Source organism: Lipotes vexillifer, unplaced genomic scaffold, assembly GCF_000442215.2.
Source record: "Lipotes vexillifer unplaced genomic scaffold, Lipotes_vexillifer_v1.1 scaffold1106, whole genome shotgun sequence".
Classification (NCBI taxonomy): Eukaryota; Metazoa; Chordata; class Mammalia; order Artiodactyla; family Lipotidae; genus Lipotes; species Lipotes vexillifer.
This window is the reverse complement of record NW_006776601.1, coordinates 1,749,074-1,771,978: the sequence shown is the minus strand read 5'-3', so window position 1 is coordinate 1,771,978 and position 22,905 is coordinate 1,749,074. Positions and strand designations below refer to the sequence as shown.

The window sequence follows — 22,905 nt, the reverse complement described above, 5'->3', positions numbered from 1 at the left end:
TGCCGACGGGGAGCAGAGTGGCTCCTTCAGGACAGCGAGGAGGGAAGAACAGAGGGAGCCAGCTCACTAGGAACCCCACCTTCCTTCTGACTCTCTAATCAATGGCACCCAAAAGTCTCAGTAGGAAACAAAGGGAACAATTTATCACGCCCAGCAAAGTCTCTGGAATGATGGGGTGGATTGGTCCTCCAAGTTCTCCCTAGAGCATACCTGGGGAATGAAGATGAAGCAGTTGATTGTGGTCGTGCACACAAAGATACCTCCAGACGTGAGTCCAAAGACCAGGTTGGGCCAGGAGTGCAAGTATCTGGTGACCACAAAAAGAAGCCCCGCAGCCAGCACCACGAGGTTGACCCCAACCATGATGGTTAAAGACTGATTCACAGGAGGAGAGCTGACGTGGTCAGTCAAGCCAGCCAGGTAGGCCCCAAGGAGCAGCAGCAGGCCCTGGAGACAAAGAGAAGAACCGGAGGCTCAGAGAAGTGAAATATCAGGCTTGGGGTCCAGGAGCAGTAGGGTTGGGACCAATTTCCTCACCTGTAAAATAGGGATAATAAGACCCACCTTAAAGGGTTGCTATGAGGAGGATTTACTAAGATAGCATTTGGGACTACCCTTAGGGTGGTCCCCTTACACCTCATGTATGCGTGATAAATTTCATTTTCCTCTGCTCTGAGAATTAGTTGATCAGAGGTCAGCAAGTCAGCCATCAGAGAGGACTCTGCCAGGATGAGGTACAGGACACGATGAGACATGCAGGTAGGAGCCCTACAGAAAGGACTGCCAGGCACTGGGAGGGCAAGGGGCGCACCATGCTGCTGGTGGTGAGGGCTTCCGCATCCACTGGGTGCTTCTGCACTGCATGGAGCTGAGGGGCACGCAGAAGCTGAAATAGCCCTGTGGTCCCCTTGTCAAGCCATGTGCCACGGCAGGGGAAGCACTGGAGGAAGGGGCTCTTTTTTCTAATGTTCCCAAAGGCACCATCTGCTTGCCAAGCCCTGCACCTGCAAGACTGCATCTGCCCAGAAGGGATGCCTTTTTCTAATTCACACAAAGGATCTCTATAGGCTAGCAGCAGCTCTGTGCCAGTGGGTGTTTATGGGAGACGAAGAGTGAAAAAAGAAGAGAACAAAGGCAGGCTGGGACCTGGACAGGACCATGGGACAGGCACAGGCAGCAAAGGCCTCATCTATACCCTTCACCCTCTTTGTGACATTCCCTGCCCCGCCCCCCAGAACCCAGGGCCCTATTCTTTCCTCTTTGTCATGAATGTAAACCTGCTCTCAGACTTCTCATTTGTACTACACAGAAAATGGCTCACAGCTTCTTAAAGTGCTGCCTCTCCTAGAAGGAGCTACATTTTAACAGAAATCAAAGCTTTAATCAATAATACATAATATATAGATTCAACATATGTTCGCTTGATTCGGGGCAAAGCTCTGTGCTGGGGTAGGTGTAGGGCAGGAAGCAGTGTTGCCAAGTGGAAGTCATGGTTCTGGCTTTTAAGAAGCTCAATCTGGTTGGGAGATTTAAGGCAAGCACACAAATATCAATGTTTTATGACACAGAATATGAAGCTGCCACGGGGGATGAGGTGGGGTGGGAACTACAGGGACTCAGAGGGAGAATAATAAAAGTAAGGTCAGGTATCAGCAGGGTACCTGCCAGTGGCCCTGAAATCACACGATCTGACCAACTCCATCTGCAGGGATGGCCCTTAAGACAACTGTTTGGAGGACTGGCTGTGCCTACAGTGAAGGAGTAAGCACAGCAGAGATGCTGTCTGGGTGCCCCAAATGCTCAGTGTCCTAAAGGGGGCCAAATGTGGCCGCCCTGAGATCTTCAACGACTAGAGGACATACAAGTCAGCAGGCCAGTGGGACCTAACTTTTGGATAACTGACGCCATCAGGTGGCATTTGGCAGAGTTAGATCATTAGTAATTTAATCAAAGGCGAATAAAATTAATTCTATGATTCTGAAATGTTCAAATCTGATTCTATTAAAATGCTTTAACTCCATTTAAATTCTTTCCAGGGCTTCCCTGGTGGCGCAGTGGTTGAGAGTCCGCCTGCCGATGCAGGGGACGCGGGTTCGTGCCCTGGTCTGGGAAGATCCCACATGTCGCGGAGGGGCGGGCCCGTGAGCCATGGCCGCTGAGCCTGCGCGTCCAGAGCCTGTGCTCCGCAACGGGAGAGGCCACAACAGTGAGAGGCCCGCGGACCGCAAAAAAAAAAAAAAAAAAAAAAAAATTCTTTCCAAAAGGGAATCAGGTATGAATAAAGCATCTATATACGCATGACTCGTGTCTGAGTGAATCACATCTGATATTTGTGTGTCATTCGCCCTCACTGCTGAGAAGCGTGGGGTGGCAGTCCGGGGACTTAATGTGCAGATTTGGGGTCCTCCTCAGGAGCTGCCCGAACAGGGAGCCCATGGGGGCCTGGCTCAGTTACCTTCCTGATGGCTCAGCACTCTTTCCCCTTTTTCTTTCTTTGTCCTATAGAAAGATATTGCAGTGAAATAAAATGGAAATGGGATTATATAAAAGGCAATGGAGAAAATAAATCAAGTTGACTTGCAGAGGGAGTTGCTATGGGGGAAGTGCTGGGTTTCTGTGCCGGGAAGGATGTGCTATTCTACAGGGGCTCGAAGAATGGGAAAGGCACTGTGCTTTCAGAACTGTCTGCGGGCAGGGGTGGGCAGTGGAAGATTAATAATAAAAGCATCTAACATGTATTTAGCTCTTACTATGGGCCAGGAGTGAATGAAATCTCAACATGCATTAATCCTTTCAAAACTTAGAACCCTTCTGAGAGGATGTTATCATCATCCCCATTTCACGTATGAGGGAATCAAAGCTCAGGGAGGTCAAATGAGGTTCAGGGTCAGCTAGGAAGGGGCTGAGTCATTATTCAAACCCTGTTCTGTCATATTTTGAAACTCATTTTCTTAACCACTAGTAAGAAACTAGAGATCAAAAGCTATTCACTTCCTACCATTTTCTCTTAAAAATATTTCTATCAAAGTAATATATGCACATGGTTAAAAAGCAACATTTCCCTGTCCCAGCCCTGCCCATCCTCAGGCCTATTTCTCAGAAGCAACCACTTGAACACTTTCCTAGTGGTGAAGTGAGTAAAGTTTACCTTTAGAGGCCATCTATTTCTATAAGACCTCCTTTTCCTCTGCCAGCAATCAATCAACCAGGCCCCTCTCTCCTAATACTCAACAGGCAGCCTCCTGCCATGCAGGGCTCACCTGTTCATTGAAACAGACCTTCCCCAGGCCACTCCCCGCCTCCCCCGCCCCAAGCCAGATTCTCTGTCCCTCCAAGCTGAAAACCAGCTAACAGGATAGCTGGTTCTCCTTTAGTGCCCTGTATAGTATCCTGTACCCTCTGGAAATAATATCCTCCTTTTGCCATCTAACAGAGATAAATGAGTCAAATGATGGGAGATTCAGGGCAGTATGGGAGACACTCTGAGGCAGCTGGAACCACTCAAAGGACACCATGGATGTTGCCATTTGTCTTAGGGCCAGCCATGCTTCCAATCAGAGCAAGAAAGTTAGGCAAGTGGAAGGCAGCAGGTTACCTTGACACAAATCTTGAAGAAAGACCCAAGAGGAGTAATAAGGGCACTTAAGAGAATAGGTTAAGCTGGCTAGAATGTCTCCTTGTAATTCCCCTTGCAGGTAGTTGGGGAGAAAACTGGTATTGACAAATCAATGAAAAAAACAGACCAAGAAATGGGAGAAAGAGTGGGTGAATTCCACATGATTTGGGGGAGGACTCAATGAGGGAGTCCAAAGATTTGGAAACGTGACCCTCAAAACAAATAGAGTAGAGAAATAATAAGGGTCATGGCCTTGAGATGTATGCATCAATAGAGGTCTCTTCTGATTTCAATACTCTTTGCAGAAATCACCTCATTAATTCCTATAATTCCTCTTTATATCCATTTTGTTGGTAACAGAGAGATAGTATCCCCAAGAGATGAAGTTACCAACCTTGCATACCAAAACGAGAGCAATCCAGACATCAGAGTACCGGGAAGCACAGAAGTGTGTGCTAGTCAGAGAGCAGGACACGTCTCTACCTGTCACCTAGAAGGGACACAGAGTCAGGACTGAGGGCACCCACAGTTACCAGGAACACACATACACAGCAGATCTTTGTAAACATTCTAGATTGTGAAATCCTATATAGCATATAATTTCTCCCTTAATATGTAAAAACTATAACATTTAGGTGACTCCATTAGAATCTAAGTGAGAGTAACCATGAGTTGGAGGAAAAGACAACAAAGTTGGGCTGACATGTGGATTCTTGGTGCCAGCAGGGCTTAGCCCTGTTATGTGCTTTGCTACCACAGTGATTCAAATTAGTGCATCAGCAAAATTACAAATTATTTCACATCCTCTTTCTGCTATTCGTTAACAGTTGAAACCTTCAATATTGAATCTGCACCGTCAAGATTCCGCTGTATTCCTCAGCTCCTTTGTTAGGCTGGAGATATAATGCTTCCTATTAATTGAACACTATATACTGGGCACAGTTGAGTCCTTTACCTGCATTGTTTCCCTTAATCTTCACCACAGCCCTATGAAATAGGTAGTATTATTATCTCCATTTTACCTATGAGGAAATAGAGACTTAGACAGGTTAAGTAACTTTCCCAAGGCTGGTAAGTGGTAGAGCTGGGATTTGAATTGGGGTTGACTTGACTCCAAAGAACACCTCAGAATACTACCTTTACCTTTCAACAGTTAGGGTAAAGAAGCTCTCTGTAGCTGAAAACTCTCATTACTGATAAGGTGGAAGTAGAGATAACTGCCAGGCAGATCTCTGTTTGCTGACGTCTCAGCGGTTGCTGCTGGAAAACACTTGGGGCGGGAGGAGCAGTGGGAGCAGAGCAGACCCTGCAGACAAGGGGCAGGTGTTCATGGTGGCCACAGCTCCTGACTCACCAGCCTCTTTGGGTCATTTATCTTCTCGTTGGGAGGATGTCCACACAGTGAATGCTACTGGGAGAAGGACCCCCCCCCCGTACCCACAGAAGCCAGTCCCTCCAGTTCAGGAACTAGATTCTCCAGGGATTGGGCCCCTCACCGTCATACTGACACTGAGAATCTGGAGGCACTGGATGGGATCAGTCAGCACCCACGTCATGAGCAGGATCACATCTGCTATCACCAGGGCTGCCACCAACCCCAGGAGCTGCAGGTCTTTGATTATCTGCAAAAGAGTCAAGGTCATAACTTTCCTTTGCTCACTGGCTATACAACACAGGGGCTAGACTGTCCTATGTGCTCTGAGATAAAGGCTCCAGGGTTAACCTTCCAAAGGGGCTTCAAATCCAGCCATCAAAGATGAAAAAGACACTAAACACATGCAGTGAGTTCTATGTGCATATCATCATTAGCACCATTAAACATTTTCATTTGTTTGTCCCTTCCATATCCTGCCTTTTCCCACAAAGGATTCAAGGGATATTATCAAATAAATACACTATTATTTCTATATGTTTATATAGCACATAGAGAGATGTGGAAATTTTTACATAAAACTATTAACAACCATTAACCTGGAGGGTCAGACTGAGAGATGATGGTGATGGAGGAGAGATTACTAGCATTTTCTTTAAACATATGTGAAGCATTTGACTTAATACAAAGAGAATGTGTTATTTTTGTGATTACAAAAATAAAATTTAAAAAATATATGCAGCAACAGGATGAAAAATATTAAGGAAAGAGACAATAAGGAGAATTATGATGAATGCTCAGGTGAGGAGAGCACATACCATTCAAGAACTGAGGCAGAAACATGGGTCTGCATTTTTGACAACCAATGAAAAGAAGGAAGCACAACTAGTTACATGATTCATGGTGTTTGTAAGATAAAAACAAATCAGTTGCTGAACCAAAATGCTCCAAACCAGTGATAAGGAGAAAATCTTCAAATCAACTAGTAAAAAATGACACAGTATGTATAGTGGAACAAAGATAAGGAAGACATCAGATTTCTCATGAGATACAAGGACAAGTGAGAAAACAGTAGAGGGAAATCTTCAACTGAAGAAAATAAAATATCAACCTAGAATCTTATATCCAGAAAAAATATCTTTCAAAAATAAAGGTGAAATAAGGACTTTTTCAGATAAACAAAAGCCAAAAGAATTCAGCATTAGCACACTTGCATGAGAATGTTAGATATCCTTGAAGTAAAAGGAGAATAATACCAGATGAATATAGGGATCTATACGAGGAAATTAAGAGCTCTGGAAATGTTAACTTCATAGAAAAATATATGATTGATATTTACTATTTAAATATCTTTAAAACATAACTGATTGTTTAAACAAAAACTAATAACAATTGTGTGGGGCTTGTAACATATGTAAAAGTAAAAACAACACAAAGATTGGAGAGTGGGGAACTGGAAGCACACTATTGTAAATGAAATACCTATGCCATAAGTAAATGCCAATTATATAATTATACACAAACTCTTCCAGAAATTGAATTGGAGGGAATACTTCCCAATTCATTCTACAAGGCTGCCATTACCCTGTTAGAAAACCAGAAAAAGATTTTATAAGAAAAGAAAGCTGCAGAGCAACATACCTTAAGAACATGAACACGAACATTATAAACAAAATTTTATGAAAATGAATCCAACAATATAAGACAGTAATACATAATGACCAAGTGGAGTTTGTTTCAGGAATGCAAGGTTGGTTTGAGATCCTAAAATCATTTAATGTAATTCACCATATGAGCAAGCTAAAAATGAAAAATCATATGATTAACAGATAGAGGAAAACACATTTGACAAAACCCAACATTAATTCTTTATAGAAACTCAGTAAAATAGGAATAGAAGGGAACTTCCCCAATTAGATAAAGGGCATCTATGATAAAACTACAGCTAACATCATTCTTAGTTTTGACTAAGATAGGATGTTTTCCCCATATGATCAAGAACAACTCAAGGATGCCTGCTCTCAGCACTTCTATTGAACACTGTACTGGTGTTTCTAGCCAGTGCCATCATACAAGATTGAAAAGAAAATTTCTTTTACAGAAGATATGAATCTATATAGAAAATCTGATGGAATCTGCAAAAAGCTACTAGAACTAATAAGTAGTTTTGCAAGATTGCAGCATGTAAGATCAGCTTACAAAAATGAATTGTATTTCTATATATTAGCAACAAAAAATTGCAAAGTGAAATAAAAAACAGTAACATGTATAATAGCATAAAAAATAAAATACTTAGGAATAAATTTGATAAAAGATATGAAATCATGACCTCCACTGAAAACTACAAAAAAATTGCTGAGAGAAACTAGAAAAGACCTAAATATATTTAGAATTATACTGTGTTCATGGGTTAAAAGACACAACATTGTTAAGAAATCAGTTCTCCACAATTTGATCTACAGATTCAACACAACCTCAATCAAAATCTCAGCAAAAAATTCGCAGAAATTGGCAAACTGATTAAAAAATTCATATGGAAATTCAAAGGACCTAGATTAGCCAAAACAACACTGAAAGAGAAGAACTAATACTCTTTGACTCAAGATTTAACATAGGACTTCCCTGGTGGCACAGTGGTTAAGAATCTGCCTGCCAATGCAGGGGACACAGGTTTGAGCCCTGGTCTAGGAAGATCCCACATGCCACAGAGCAACTAAGCCCATGCACCACAACTACTGAGCCCGCATGCCACAACTACTGAAGCCCATGCACCTAGAGCCCGTGCTCCACAACAAGAGAAGCCACCACAATGAGAAGCCTACACACCACAATGAAGAGTAGCCCCTGCTTGCCACAACTACAGAAAGCCCGTGTGCAGCAATGAAGACCCAACATAGCCAAAAATAAATTAAAAAAAAAAAAAGATTTAACATAAAGCTACAGTAATATGATACTGGTGTCAAAATAAACAATGACATCAATGAAACAGATTCAACAAAGGTGCAAAGGTAATTCAGTGAAGAAGGGACACTCTTTTCAACAAATGGTGCCAGAACAATTGGATATCCATATATAAAAAATGAACTCCAATCCACAGATCACATTATATTTCAAAATTAACTCAAAATAAATCATAGACCTAAATGTAAAAACAAAAACTCTTAAAACATCTAGAAGTAAACATAGGAGAAAAACTTTTGGGGCCTTGGGTTAGGCAAAAGTTTCTTAGATCTGATACCAAAAACATGATCCATTAAAGAACAAAGTAGTAAACTGGACTTCATCAGAATTAGAAACATCTTCTTTGTGAAAGACATTCTTAAGTGAATGAAAAGTCACAAACTGGAAGAAAACCTTTATTTGATAAAGGACTGTACCTGGAATATAAAAAGAACCCTCAAAACGCAATAATAAGAAAACAAACAACTAAATCAAAAAATAGGTGAGAGATTTGAGCAGATACTTCACCAAAGAAGGTATATGGATGGCAAATAAGCATATAAAAAGATGCTCAACACTGAATCAGGGAAATGCAAATTAAAACACAATGAGAATCTACCATATACCTATTAGAATGACCAACGTGAAAACGACCAACCAAGTCTAATGTTGGGAAGGATGTGGAGGAAAGGTACTCATACACTGTTGGTGGGAATGTAAAATGGTACAACCACTTTGGAAAACAGTCATGCAATTTCTTCAAAAGGTAAACATAAACCTACCATATGATCCAATCATTCTACGCTTAGGTTTTTTTTTTTTTTTTTTTTTTTGCGGTATGCAGGCCTCTCACTGTTGTGGCCTCTCCCGTTGCGGAGCACAGGCTCCGGACACACAGGCTCAGCGGCCATGGCTCACGGGCCCAGCTGCTCCGCAGCATGTGGGATCTTCCCGGACCAGGGCACGAACCCGTGTCCCCTGCATCGGCAGGCGGACTCTCAACCACTGCACCACCAGGGAAGCCCCTACGCTTAGGTTTTTAACCAAGAGAAATGAAAGCATATGTCTACACAAAGACTTGTACACAAACATTCATAGCAGTTTTATTTTTAATAGTCCCAAACTGGAAACAAACCCAAACATCCATCAATAGGTGAATGTATAAACCAACTGTAGTTACATCTACACATTGGAAAATTAGTTAGCAATAAAAAGAAAAGAACCACTGATGCAAGTAACAACATAGATGAATCTCAAAATAATTATGCCAAGTAAAAGAAAGATAAAAAAATACGTACTATATAATTCCATTTATATAAAATTCTGGAAAATGCAAACTAATCTATAGTAACAGAAAGCAGGTCAATGGTTGCCTGGGGACAGGGACAGGGGATGTAAGAATTGGATAGGAGAGGGAGATGACAAGGGTGCATGAGGAAACTTGTAGATTATATCCCACATTTCACAGTGTATACATATGTCAAAACATATCAAACAGTAAATATATGCAGTTCATTGGATGTCAATTATACCTCAATAAAGCTATTTTTAAAAAAAGAAATTAGTGCTCTAGAGGGATGAATGAACTTACTGTCCTTTAGGCAAACTTTTTCATATGTATGGTTACTCACAGTGGAGCTTTTGATAAATATTCACCACAATTTAATAATGTTTGCTAAAAAAAAAAAGTCTTGTCAGTCCAGAGAAGTAAACTCCAACTGAGTAATATGTTAGGTCTGGGCAGGGCCTACATAGACAAAGGGTTTGATGATCAGGCTTTGAGGTGTGGGCAGCTCTATCAGGAAACCTGATAAAATGGGGGAATGTGGTTAGGATGACACCTGATGTCAGGCACATGTAGGTGGTCTGGCTGCCACATAGCTTCTAGGGTTGATTCTGTCTGCTGAAATGGGTATGCTCTTCCTTGCTCACTGCTCCAGGCTCATCCTTCTTAGTGCAGAGAATGGCCTTCTTAAATGGAAAAGAATCGGGCTCCAGAGAGAGAAATAACTGCTTATCTGCTATAGCTTCTCTGTAATCACTCTCCCTCTGTCAACTTTCAGCTCACACCTCTGCCAAGCATCAGCCTCTCTGGGCATCTTGCTCTCCCTCAAACTGGTACCAGATATGGGCCAGCTCACACATCCCCCAGAGCAGTACCAGGGCCTGGGGTGCATATGAAGCCAAACCTTTGTTTAAAGACCTATATCCCAATAGCACTGACACCGGCCATGTGACTCCAAGGTTTGAAGTAAGGAGCAGGAACTTCAGATCATCATAAAAGGGCCAGACCCAGTAACCTGGCACAAGTTTCTCTAGCTTTTAATCAGTAGTAGAGCTGCTGTCTGTGATCAAGCACTGTGTACTTGTTGCCTACTCACCACTCTCTTGTCTGGAACCCTCTGGGTAAACACCTTGTAGAGTCGCCAGCTCTTTCCCAGAATGGGGCCAAACACAAGGGAGGTCCCAATGCACAACATGGACAGTCTTACCTATAGGCGGAAAGGGACAGAAGCAAGAGGCATGAGAGAATCCTTTGTGGTTCTCCATACATTCTGATCTGTAAAGCCTCAGTCCACAGAGGACCTGGGGCAGAAAGTGGACTTCACTGACTCAGTGTTCCAGGGATTGCCTCTGAAAGTGCCCACAGCAAGGATAAATGTAACCACTACCCACATCACATTCAAAACAAAATTGAAGACTTCACCTACCTGAATGAGAGTTTCCATTGAGCTTCCTGCTAAAGCGCCTTGATGGTGAATCCCAAAGAGGTAAGCGCTACTGTAAGTCAGACAACTGCCCAATAAGGTCACAATGTTCAGATTGGGACTGGACATCTTTACAATCCTATAGGAAACCAGGAAGAAAGACACCTACAGTCATGTCATTTGCCCTGGGAGTGGGCCAGAATAATCACCAATGCAGCCTCAGGGTAAAAGGCCATAGGGAAGAAACCACTTTACAAATCTGTGAAAAATTTAAATAACATTTTTTAAAAAGTAAATAAATATGACTTATTTAAATTTATTTTCAAAAAGAACTAAATTCTGGTATTTCTTGCTTGTATAACTCCAAGTCTTTTAAAAGAAGCTCACTTCCTAAAAACAGGTGGTATCAGAGAAGAGTTAGGATTTTTCCATGATGTTTATGGTTGCTAAGAGACTGCTCTATGCAGCCTAGTGAATAAATAACTAGCAGGTAGATACCTAAAGAGATACAGTTTGGAGCCTTTAAAAATGAGCTGTAAGGTAAACTACTATTTGAAAAAAACAGACAAAGATACCACAAAAAAAGAAAATTACAGGCCAATATCACTAATAAACATAGACGCAAAAATCCTCAACAAAACATTAGCAAATCGAATCCATCAATACTTTAAAAGGATCATACACCATGATCAAGGGGGATTTATCCCAGGGATTTTTCAATATTCACAAATCCATCAGTGTGATACACCACACCAATAAACTGAAGAATAAAAACCATACGATCATCTTAATAGATGCAGAAAAAGCTTTTGATAAAATTCAACAGCCATTTATGATAAAAACTCTCCAGAAAGTGGGCATAGAGGGAACCTACCTCAACATAATAAAGGCCATATATGACAAACCCATAGCTAACATCATACTCAAGGGTGAAAAGCTGAAAGCACTTCCTCTAAGATCAGACAAGGATGGCCACTCTCACCACTTTTATTCAACATACTTTTGGAAGTCCTAGCCACAGCAATCAGAGAAGAAAAACAAATAAAAGGAATCCAAGTTGGAAAAGAAGAAATAAAACTGTCACTGTTTGCAGATGACATGTTACTCTACATAGAAAATCCTGAAGATACTACCAGAAAACTACTAGAGCTCATCAATGATTTTGGTAAAGTTGCAGGCTACAGAATTAATACACAGAAATCTATTACATTTCTATACACTAACAATGAAAGATAAGAAAGAAAAATTAAGGAAACAATCCCATTTACCACTGCATCAAAAAGAATAAAATATCTAGGAATAAGCCTACCTAAGGAGGCAAAAGACATGTACTCCAAAAACGATAAGACACTGATGAAAGAAATCAAAGATGACACAAACAGATAGAAAGATGTACTGTGTTCTTGGACTGGCAGAATCAATATTGTCAAAATGACTATACTACCCAAGGCAATCTACAGATTTAATGCAATCCCTATCAAATCACCAATGGCATTTTTCACAGAACTAGAAAATTTTTTTTAATTTGTATGGAAACACGAAAGTCCCTGAATAGCCAAAGCAATCTCGAGAAAGAAAAATGGAGCTGCATGAATCAGGCTCCCTGACTTTAGACCATACTACAAAGCTATGGTCCTCAAAACAGTATGATACTGGCACAAAAACAGAAATATAGATCAATGGGACAGGATAGAAAGCTCAGAAATAAACCCACACACATATGGTCAATTAATGACATGACAGAGGAGGCAAGAATATACAATGGATATACACACTCTTCAATGGGTGATGCTAGTAAAACTGGACAGCTACATGTAAAAGAATGAAATTAGAACATTCTCTAACACCATACACAAAAATAAACTCAAAATGGATTAAAGACCTAAATGTAAAACCAAATATCATAAAACTCCTCAAGGAAAACATAGAACACTCTTTGACTTTAATCACAGCAATATATTTTTGCATCCGTCTCTTAGAGTAATGGAAATAAAAAGAAAAAGAAACAAATGGGATCAAATTAAATTTAAATGGTTTTTCACAACAAAGGAAACCATAAACAAAACAAAAAAGACAACCTACAGAATGGGAGGAAATATTTGCACATGATGCGACCAACAAGGGATTAATCTCCAAACTATACAAATACCTCATACGGATCAATAACAACAACAACAACAAAAACCAAACAACACAATCAAAAAATGGGCAGAAGATCTAAAAAGACATTTCTCCAGAGAAGACATACAGATGGCCAAAAGGCACATGAAAAGATGCTCAACATCGCTAATTATTGAAGAAATGCAAATCAAAACTACAATGAGGTTATCACCTTACACCAGTCAGAACGGCTATCATCAAAAAGTCTACAAATAATAAATGCTGGAGAGGATATGGAGAAAAAGGAACCCTCCTACAGTTGGTGAGAATGTAAATTGATACAGCCACTATGGAGAACAGTATGGAGGTTCCTTAAAAAACTAAAAATAGAGCTACCATATGGTCCTGCAATACCACTCCTGGGCATATATCTGGAGAAAACCATAATTTGAAAAGATACATGTACCCCAGTGCTCACTGCAGCACTATTTACAATAGCCAGGGCATGGAAGCAACCTAAATTTCCATTGGCAGGTGAATGGATAAAGAAGATGTGGTATGTATATATGATGGAATGTTAGTCAGCCATAAAAAAGAATGAAATAATGCCATTTGCAGCAACATGGCTGGACCTAGATTATCATACTAAGTGAAGTAAACCAGACAGAGAAAGACAAATATCATATGATATCACTTATATATGGAATCCAATTAAAAATGATGCAAATGAACTTATACACAAAACAGAAATAGACCCACAGACATAGAAAACAAATTTATGGTTACCAAAAGGGAAAGGTGGGGAGGGATGAATTAGGAGTTTGGGATTAGCATATACACACTACTATATATAAAACAGATAACCAACAAGGACCTACTGTACAGCATAGAGACCTATACTCAATATTTTGTGATAACCTATAAGGGAAAAGAATCTGAAAAAGAATATATATAATACATATATTAATATATACATGTATGTATAACTGAATCACTTTGCTGTACACCTGAAACTAACACATTGTAAATCAACTATACTTCAATAAAAAAATAAAATTAAAAAATAAAATAAAATGAGCTGTAAGGTAAACTACTTTTTGACAAAACTTTGGAGAATGTTTCATCCACTATTTACTTTATTTGACATGTAAATTGTTTTCCTCTCTCTGTTTGACCAAGAGAGGAAGAGAAAGCAGGGATTGAAAGCAGGAAATTTGGGAATGGTTGTTTCTTAAGTGATTTTTAAATGAGGTTATAGAGCACTTTGAAGATTACAGGGAAATGTGGACAATGACAGTCTGACACAAATCCTGGGCACCAGTAGAGGCTTGGGACAAGGCAGAAATGTGTGAATTGGTTAACCTAAGGAGAAAAGCAGGTTTACATTGGACTGTGACTGATAACAATTAAGAAATAAAAATAACTAGTAACAGTTAAGAAATAATGTAACTGTACTTAAGAGTTTCAGTCTAAACAGTGTATTCTGCATAAATGCAATATTTATACAACTAGTCATTTGGTAATTATACGTTTATTTTTTTCTTAAACTCACCTAAATTTTCTTTAATTAATTAATTAATTATGGCTGCATTGGGTCTTTGTTGCTATGTGCGGGCTTTCTCTAGCTGCGGCAAGCGGGGGCTACTCTTCATTGTGGCGTGTGGGCTTCTCATTGCGGTGGCTTCTCTTGTTGTGGAGCACGGGCTCTAGGCGTGCAGGCTTCAGTAGTTGTGGCACACGAGCTCAGTAGTTGTGGCTCGCGGGCTCTAGAGCGCCGGCTCAGTAGTTGTGGCGCATGAGCTTAGTTGCTCCACGGGATCTAAGGGAAGATGTGGGATCTTTCTGGACCAGGGCTCAAACCCATGTCCCCTGCACTGGCAGGCGGATTCTTAACCACTGCGCCACCAGGGAAGTTCCCTATATGTTTATTTTTAAATAGTAACAAAGGGGGAAAGCATTCTTATCTATGTACCTGGATTACCTGGCTGACCACCTTAAAGGCCAGAGCGAAGGCAAAACCAGCTACTTAGTACAGCCTACTTTAAAGACAGGCAACGTACCTAGGAGGCATTAAACAAAAGTTTGGCAGTGCTGTACTTAGAACCATCACAACCACCATTGGCCCAGCTTGATTACTTCATAGCCGGCAACATAATTACGTCCACACATACAAGAACACCAAACCTCTGCCTGCGACTCAGGCCCCAAGTACGGTCACCGTAAGCCAATGAGTCCAGCTGAACCTCACTTAGTCTTGGAGCAAAAATCTTGATTTTTTTCTCTTCCTCTAAAAGTGAGAACAACTGCTTTGTAAAATGGGGATAATAATAATAGACGCTCCCCTCCTGCCCAAACCAAAGAGTTGTGAGGATTCAAAGAGGCAATGTAGCCAAGTGTGTGGCACAAGGCCCAGCATGTAGTAAGCATGTTGCCAACACAGCTGATAACTGTTAACCTCATCATCTTCCAGGCTTTAGAAACCTGGGAATCATCTTTTCCCTCTTCCTTTTCCTTCTCCACCTCTTTCTTTATCACCTCTACCCAATCAATTGCCAATTTCTTTCACCTGTTATTTCAAAATCTCTCTGAGCTATCCCTCACCCTCCATTCGTGCTACCACATTTATCCAGGATACAGTCACGTTAGGAGAAATGGAACTGGAGTCGGGTATGAGATGGGAATCCTGGCTCAGCCAGTCACAGCTGTGTGACTTTCATCACCTCATTTAACTAGTCTAGGTTCCTGCTTCCTCATTTGTGAAATGAAGATAATATCTTCTTTTGTATCCACCCACAGGGTACTGTGAGGATCAAATGAGGTGTGTGCTAAAACTCTCTGAATACTCTAAGGAGATGCAAAAATGTTAATCTTTAGATTTTTTGGTGTAAGCTTCAGCTCTCTGTAACACCAGTTTTTCCCTGTCCTAATACATCTTGCATATTACTTTCACACTTATTTTCTTAAAATACCACCTTCATCACTTACCAAGAGAGCTACATGTATAAAGAACAATTTTCTATTGTTTACCTTAAGTCTCCTGTATCCCCATTTAAAATTTAGCCCTATCTTACCTATCCACTTCTTCCTTCAGGCTTGCTTCCTCAGTCAGCATGTCTTCAAACTGTGGGCTTAGAGTAATCTTCCCTAGTTTCTTTGTCTCTTCCCATAAGAAGGGGGAATATGTGCTGAATATTGACTACCAAAATAACAATGATTATCAGCAGCTTCGCAAAGCATTTGTTAAGAAAAGTATACATTAGAGAGACCAGTGCTGACACTGATTTAGAAAAGAGGGCACCGCTCACCGGGACTGGCCACTCAGTGCAGCCAGAAGCTTGGGCGGTGGTAAAACCACTGGGTGGGATCCTGTAGGACCAAGAACTGAGGCTGTTCTTCCCCGTGACCTCTCACAAGCTCCTAGGCATCAGCTACGAATATCTGATGATGAGGTTCTCACCAAGCAAATGCCCAAGTTTCACAGCCAAATGTCTGTGTTGTCTAGGTTTCTTTCTCAACTCCTCTCTGGACCATTTTATTTGAACACCACTGTACAATCAGGTCTCCTTTGTGTAATTCAGTACTGCATGAATCCTGATTTAGAATTCCTCCCCCTCCTGATTTAGTTAGGAGGAACTCAATTTAGTTTTTTTAAAAAACAAAATATACATTACATAGTCTTCACATCTCAGAAGTTGATGCAAATTAATTTTCAAATGGACATGTTATGGACTTATATATGTATGTTTTGATATTTTTCCTAAACAATGATACTGAAAACTTGCCTCAGGAAAAAAAATGAATAGAAGATGATTTACCTATTGTGTTTGGCCAAGTTAACACCTGTGAAGTCACTGAAAGGTGAATCATCTCCAATTCAGCAGGTGAATTATGTAAGTCTGGAGAATGTCTTTGCTACTTTGATAGGAATTCAACCACCTATATCATTTATATTTTTCTATTGAACTAAAAGATGAAGACTGCATATGCTAAATATTTTAATAACCACAAACATAATTCCTACAAGGGAAGAAGATTTAAATATTATCTACTTATAAATAGCTAGGCCCGTCTAGATTACTTGTGTTTCATTTATGAAGAGACAAAAAGCCCAGACTGGGTTACTGACAGTCAGAAACAAGGTGGCATTTTTTCTTAAAAAGGATTTTATAGCTACCTCATTATCTTTTTTACTTCATTTACTGATTGGCAATATAAGGCAAGAGTTTTCTTGATTTCTCTCTTCTCAAGTAAGGTTTCAGTACATAGAGATAAATATCCATCTATATCTGCAGAACCTATATAAACCTGTATTATCATTTCAAAGTCTTTAATGAATTCAGATGCATAAATGACATCTACCAGTATGATGTTTTAAATATCTTTATCAAATATCAGTTTCTGAACTTGGTCTTTCATTATACTTGGAGTTATAGAGACACTGGTATCCTGTTGTTTCTTCTTAATGATGCTAAGGACAGAGTTTGGAAACATAGCCTGTGAATGGGGCTGAGGGTACTTCTTGGCTTGCTGTTACTATTAGAAAACTTTCCTAAAATGTCACAGGGCCATGCTTTCTAAAATGCTACATGAGTCAATATAAATAGTATCATTGAGCTTTAAACATATCTAAAAACATATCCAAAAAGCTTTTTCATAAAAGAATTAAGATTAAATTGTGAAATTTATTGAATTTCTTTTTCAGTCTACTGTTTTTGATCCACGCTACAATGGGATTATAAATCTAACTCATCTGGATATGTTCCAAACAGTTTTATCATAATTTTGTCTGGTGTGTTTCAGCAAATGTGATCATTTTGCTTATTTCTAATGTATTAAGTTCAATTCAAATTCTGAACACCTCAAACTAATATTTGTGTGACCGGTAGCTATTTATATTCAAACTTTGTATTTTAAGGGTGAGAGCAGCCTGGCGCTGCTTCTCCCTCTCCTGCCTGGGCCACCATCCTAGGAGACAGTCCTAGGAGATTTCATTAACCTTTCAACTTCCAGAGTTTAAATTCTTTAATCATAACAACTTCACTTTATTCCACTTTCAGATGCCCTGGGTCACACCCTGGGTCTTATGATCATTCAGAACGGTTCCACTTCAGAAAATTTAAACGCCAATATCTCTGATTTCAATGCAACCAAAATTTAACTCCTGGTCTCCCCGCTCAACCTGTTCTTACATCTTTCCTCGGTTCAGATAATGGCAACTTCATCTTTATATTTGCTTGGACCAAAAATCGTGGAGTCATACTTGACTCTAGCTCACCTCCCACATCCAATCTGTCATGAAATCCTATTGGCTCTATCCTTAAAACACATCCAGAATCCAACTGCTTCTCACCACCTCTGCTGCCACCACCCCGATCAAAGTCTGACTTTGCATTTCACATTTGGATTATTACACTAGCCTCCTAACTGGTCTCCCTGCTTCTACTCTGGACCCTCCCAACTTCTATTTTCAACATAGCAGCCACAGTGATCATGTCACTTCTCTGCTCAGAGCCCTGCAATGGCTTTCTATCTCACTCGAAGGAAAAGCCAAAGTCTTTACCAGGGTCTACCGTGCTTACACATTTGGTCCCCGTTATCTCTCTACCTCATTTCCTACTTCTTCCCCTTGCCCACTCCACTCCACACACCTCCTTGCTATTTCATGAAAACACCAGGGGCTCTCACACTTCAAGGCTTTAAAGTGGCTGTGCTCCCTGCCTGGACTATTTTAATTCACATATGTGCATGGTTCATTCCCTCTCTCCCTTCATATCTTTATTCAAATGTTACCCTCTCAACCAGGGCTATGATGACAATGCCACTTAAAATCACACTCTTCCACTAGATACTAAATCTTTATTACCCCACACTATTCTCTCCATCCCCATCCCACCATAGTACTTATTACCTCTACATGTTACATAATTTACGTATTTATTATTCTTGTTGTTTATGGTCTTCTCCTGCCAATTAGAATTGTTCATGATGTACTCCCAGCAGTATAACACTACCTCACATATTAAAATCACTCAATAAATTTTGCCATACAGCAGAAACTAACACAACATTGTAAAGCAACTATACTCCAATAAAAATTAATTTAAAAAATCACCCAATAAATACTTGATGAATGAATGAATGAGTCTCCTATCCTCAGCCCTCTACTCTCATAGGCTTACATCTAATACACTTGCCCACTGACAACCTCCAGACCTCCAGTTCCTTGGTTCTTTAGCTTTCTCACAGTCTCTCTTCCTTCCTCTACTCAATTTCAAACCTCTGGTTGGTTATTGGGACTGTTCTCTCAACAACACCCAATTCCCTTTCCAAACAGGCCCTTTTGTTGCACCTGCTCGACAAAACTCGCATCAAAAGTTCAATTCATTGATGTTACTCAGCCATAAAAAGAATGGAATATTGCCATTTGCAGCAACGTGGGTGGACCTAGAGATTATCATACTAAGTGAAGTAAGTCAGACAGAGAAAGACAAATATCATATGATAACACTTATATGTGGAATCCAAAAAAATAATACAAATCAGGGCTTCCCTGGTGGCACAAGGTTGAGAGTCTGCCTGCCGATGCAGGGGACATGGGTTCGTGCCTCGGTCCGGGAGGATCCCACATGCCGCGGAGCGGCTGGGCCCGTGAGCCGTGGCCACTGAGCCTGCGCGTCCAGAGCCTGTGCTCCGCAACGGGAGAGGCCACAACGGTGAGAGGCCCGCATACCGCAAAAAAAAAAAAAAAAAAAATAATAATACAAATCAACATATTTACAAAACAGACTCACAGACATAGAAAACTTATGGTTACCAAAGGGGAAGCGGGGGAGGGATAAATTAGGAGTACGGGATTAACAGATACACACCACTATATACAAAACAGATAAACAAGGATTTATTGTACATCATAGGGAACTGTATTCAGTATCTTGTAATAACCTGTAATGCAGAAGAATCTGTACACCGGAAACTAACACAAACTGTAAATCAACTACAGTTAAATAAGAAAAAAAAATTACAGTTCACTGTCTGCTTTTACATCCAGGCTGCTGACTGCTGTGGGGGAAAATTGTAAAACCTTGTAGACCACTGCCACCAAAATCAATCAGCCAAGCTTACTGTACTACCAGTCAATCTTTTTATTTGTTCTATGAGTTATTTTTCTTCATATTTCCTTTGTGAGTGACTCACTTCATTGGATTCAAAGAAATAAGAGCACGTGTCTGTCTGGATGATGCCCTCAGTCTAGGCTTGGTGCCCTCCTCCACATCCTTATACTACCCCAGGGTATATGTGCATCAATACAATTGTTGTGTTATATTACACGACAATTGTATTGATTTTGCTGTCCCACTAGACAATTTCTACTCCTCAAAAGCCAGGCTGTTTCTTATTTGTCTGTATTTCAGCCCGTAGCACAGGCTTTGGAAAATGGCAAGTGTTCCATAACCATTTGTTAGATGGATGAATGAATGAATGAATTAATTAATGGACATGGAAGGCCCATTGTTTCTTCCTTTCTTTGTTGTCTTCCCTAATCTCATTTTTCCCTGGCAGTGCTATCCTCTGTTAGGTGGAGGAAGGAGGCTCTCATCCTTCCCAAAGTGTGCCAAATGGCCATAAAGTGGCAGAGATTCTTGACAGTCAGAGGGAGAGTCAAGAGCCGGTTCAATGTGTGCTAAGGCAAGAAGGGTACATTCTGGGTAATGGTAGGAGCTTTAGGAGGATCCCCTTGGTCCTTCTTAGAATGGCTGGAAACTCCGTGGCATTACTGAACACAAAAGGGCCAAGATATTTTACGTGCCGTGGACTTCCACAGACACGGGGTTTTAACCACCTGGCAAATCCCCAGCCCCCAAACCCTCACTGAAAAGCGCGTCATCTGGGTGAGCCCCTCCTCTGCTTCCTCTCTCAGCATGGTGCCAAGGGAGTCTAAAAATAAATGAGAAAAAGGATCCTAATGGGATGCTTGTGAGGCTTTTTGCTCTCCCATTCTTTGTTTCTAGGAAAGCGCAGCATCTTGGGGATGTGTATACTCACACAGGCACACATGCATATGTGTTCACTTGTCTCCAGTGAAATCAGGCCACTTGAAAGATTCCTTTCCATTGGCTGAATTGAATTCATCTTGGAGAATCCCCCCAGGAAATGCCTTTGTCGAATATGTCTCTTACATCATGTGTCGAGGGCCATGTAGGCCTAGTGATATGATTGCTGTTGAGCAATTGATGGATGAAACCTCATCCTCATGACCACATAGGCTACAGGGTCTCAGGTGACATCTGCTCAGAGGTTAACAACACGCATCCCATTCTGACTTCAGAAAATCCGCTGACCTTGATTTGCTGCTTGCAGCTAGGCTGCAACACATGCCTTCTCTTTACATCCTTGCAGGCAGTAAATGATGTTTTGTCATGAACTAAAACACTAAGGCCTGCTTCTTGTCCTGAGTGGGCCTGGCCTCTCTAAATTTGCCTGCTTTCCTGTAGCCATTAAGTGCTTGCAGAGCCTTGTTTTACACGGAGAGACCAAGGTCCCTACCAACTATTCTGTCAATTCAGGCCTATAGCACTGAAGCTGGGGAGGAACTAGATGAATAGGGACATTCTGCCTGCAGAAGAGCCAAATGGTTAGCAGTAGCTTGACTTGATGAAATATAGGGCCCCTTCCAGCTCTTCCCTTCTCAACTTATTCCAGAAGCAAATTTCTTTTCCCTGCTCTGGCTTATTAATAAGCCAGTCACACTTTGCATTTCTTTCTTTTTTTTTTCAAAAGATTTTTTTTGGGGGGGTGTATGGTTGTTTTACAATGTTGTGTTAGTTTCTACTGTGCAGTGGAGTTCCCTGTGCTATACAGCAGGTTCTTATTAGTTGTCTACTTTATACATATTAGTGTATATATGTCAATCGCAGTCTGCCATTTCATCTCACCACCACCCCCTGCTTGCCCCCCTTGGACCCTCTGCATTTCTGCTTCTCTAACTTAAGCAGGAACAATAGGCTGACCTGGTTACCAGAGATGCATTAGAATTTATGTCTCAATCAATCCATCAAAATATTTAGCTATTAAGTGCAAAAGAAAACTTGGTATACATCCTGCCCCTAAATCTCCCTTTAACAGATGATCTTCGTGTCTCCATGTTTTATTCATTATTATCTTTTTAATAAACTTTCTGCATCAGACATTAATTCAACAATTCCTAAATATCTACTTGTCAAGGTATTAAGAAGAACTGGAGACAGGAAAGCAAATGAGATATAATTTCTGTCCTCAGCTCATTAGGATTCTACTTCTCTGGTTTCTAATGTTTTCATGGCAAAGACAATTTGCTTATTCTGTCACCTTTTAAAATAGAATAAAAATTTAATTTAATATTACCAGTTATTTTCTCAGTATACACTGAGCAATTTAACAAAATCTATGTATATGAATGTATGTTTAATATGGATATTTTTATGTGACTATGAATATAAATTTCCAGTATACAAATTTCAAAATGCATAGCTCTCATGGACTATAAAAAGGCCTAAGGATCAATATTAAAATGCAGCCTTGCAAATATTTTTAAAGCTGAAATGTGAATATTTAGATATAAGACCCAATGCCCATTAATTACTTCATTATACCAGCTCAAGTTTAGGACAGTGGTGAAAAAGCATACTGATAGATTCAAGATAAGCTGGTGATGAGAGGGAAAAAAGGGTACCAAAGGGTACCCTTACTAGAAAGGAGCTTGTATGGTTTTAATTAGGAGTATTATGGCCACATTCCACATAGATTTTTTAAAAATTAGTTTCTATGTCTCATGCACTTGTAATATATTTTAAATGTGTTTTTAAATGCTGGTGAGGGGGAAACACTAGAAACACAAAAAGTCCTCTTCTGTCATATAACCTCAGACCCTAGAGGGTAGGCATGTGCTGTAATTTATGAAGCAGTGATTTCAACTTCCTTTCTCCGCTTAGCTGTGGGAAAGGCCTTGAGCAATTCCTAGCAGGAGACTTGTAGCACTTCCCAAAGGACAGAGCAGATGCCCTGATTTTAAGTAGAGCATAAAGCACAGCACAATTGGCCACGTGAAACACCCAATCACAGGGCGTCTGCTGTGAACCAGAATATTATCATTTACCAGGTGACATGTAAATTGATCTCTCTGAGGCACCAGA

General features: G+C 40.4%; 1 protein-coding gene across 2 annotated transcripts in view; it reads right to left on the bottom strand.

The window, feature by feature from the left end:
- GPR156 (G protein-coupled receptor 156) overlaps window positions 1–22,905 on the bottom strand; it is a 61,410-nt gene that overhangs the window by 13,473 nt on the left and 25,032 nt on the right. Inside the window, exons 3-7 of one of the 2 annotated variants that reach the window (XM_007450514.1) lie at window positions 10,640–10,775; window positions 10,310–10,420; window positions 5,113–5,238; window positions 4,011–4,106; window positions 211–447 (exon numbers count right to left, since the gene is read on the bottom strand). In XM_007450514.1, coding sequence (XP_007450576.1) covers window positions 211–447; window positions 4,011–4,106; window positions 5,113–5,238; window positions 10,310–10,420; window positions 10,640–10,775 — 706 coding nt within the window. The remainder of the gene's footprint in view (window positions 1–210; window positions 448–4,010; window positions 4,107–5,112; window positions 5,239–10,309; window positions 10,421–10,639; window positions 10,776–22,905) is intronic. The other variant, XM_007450515.1, reaches the window with a different exon arrangement.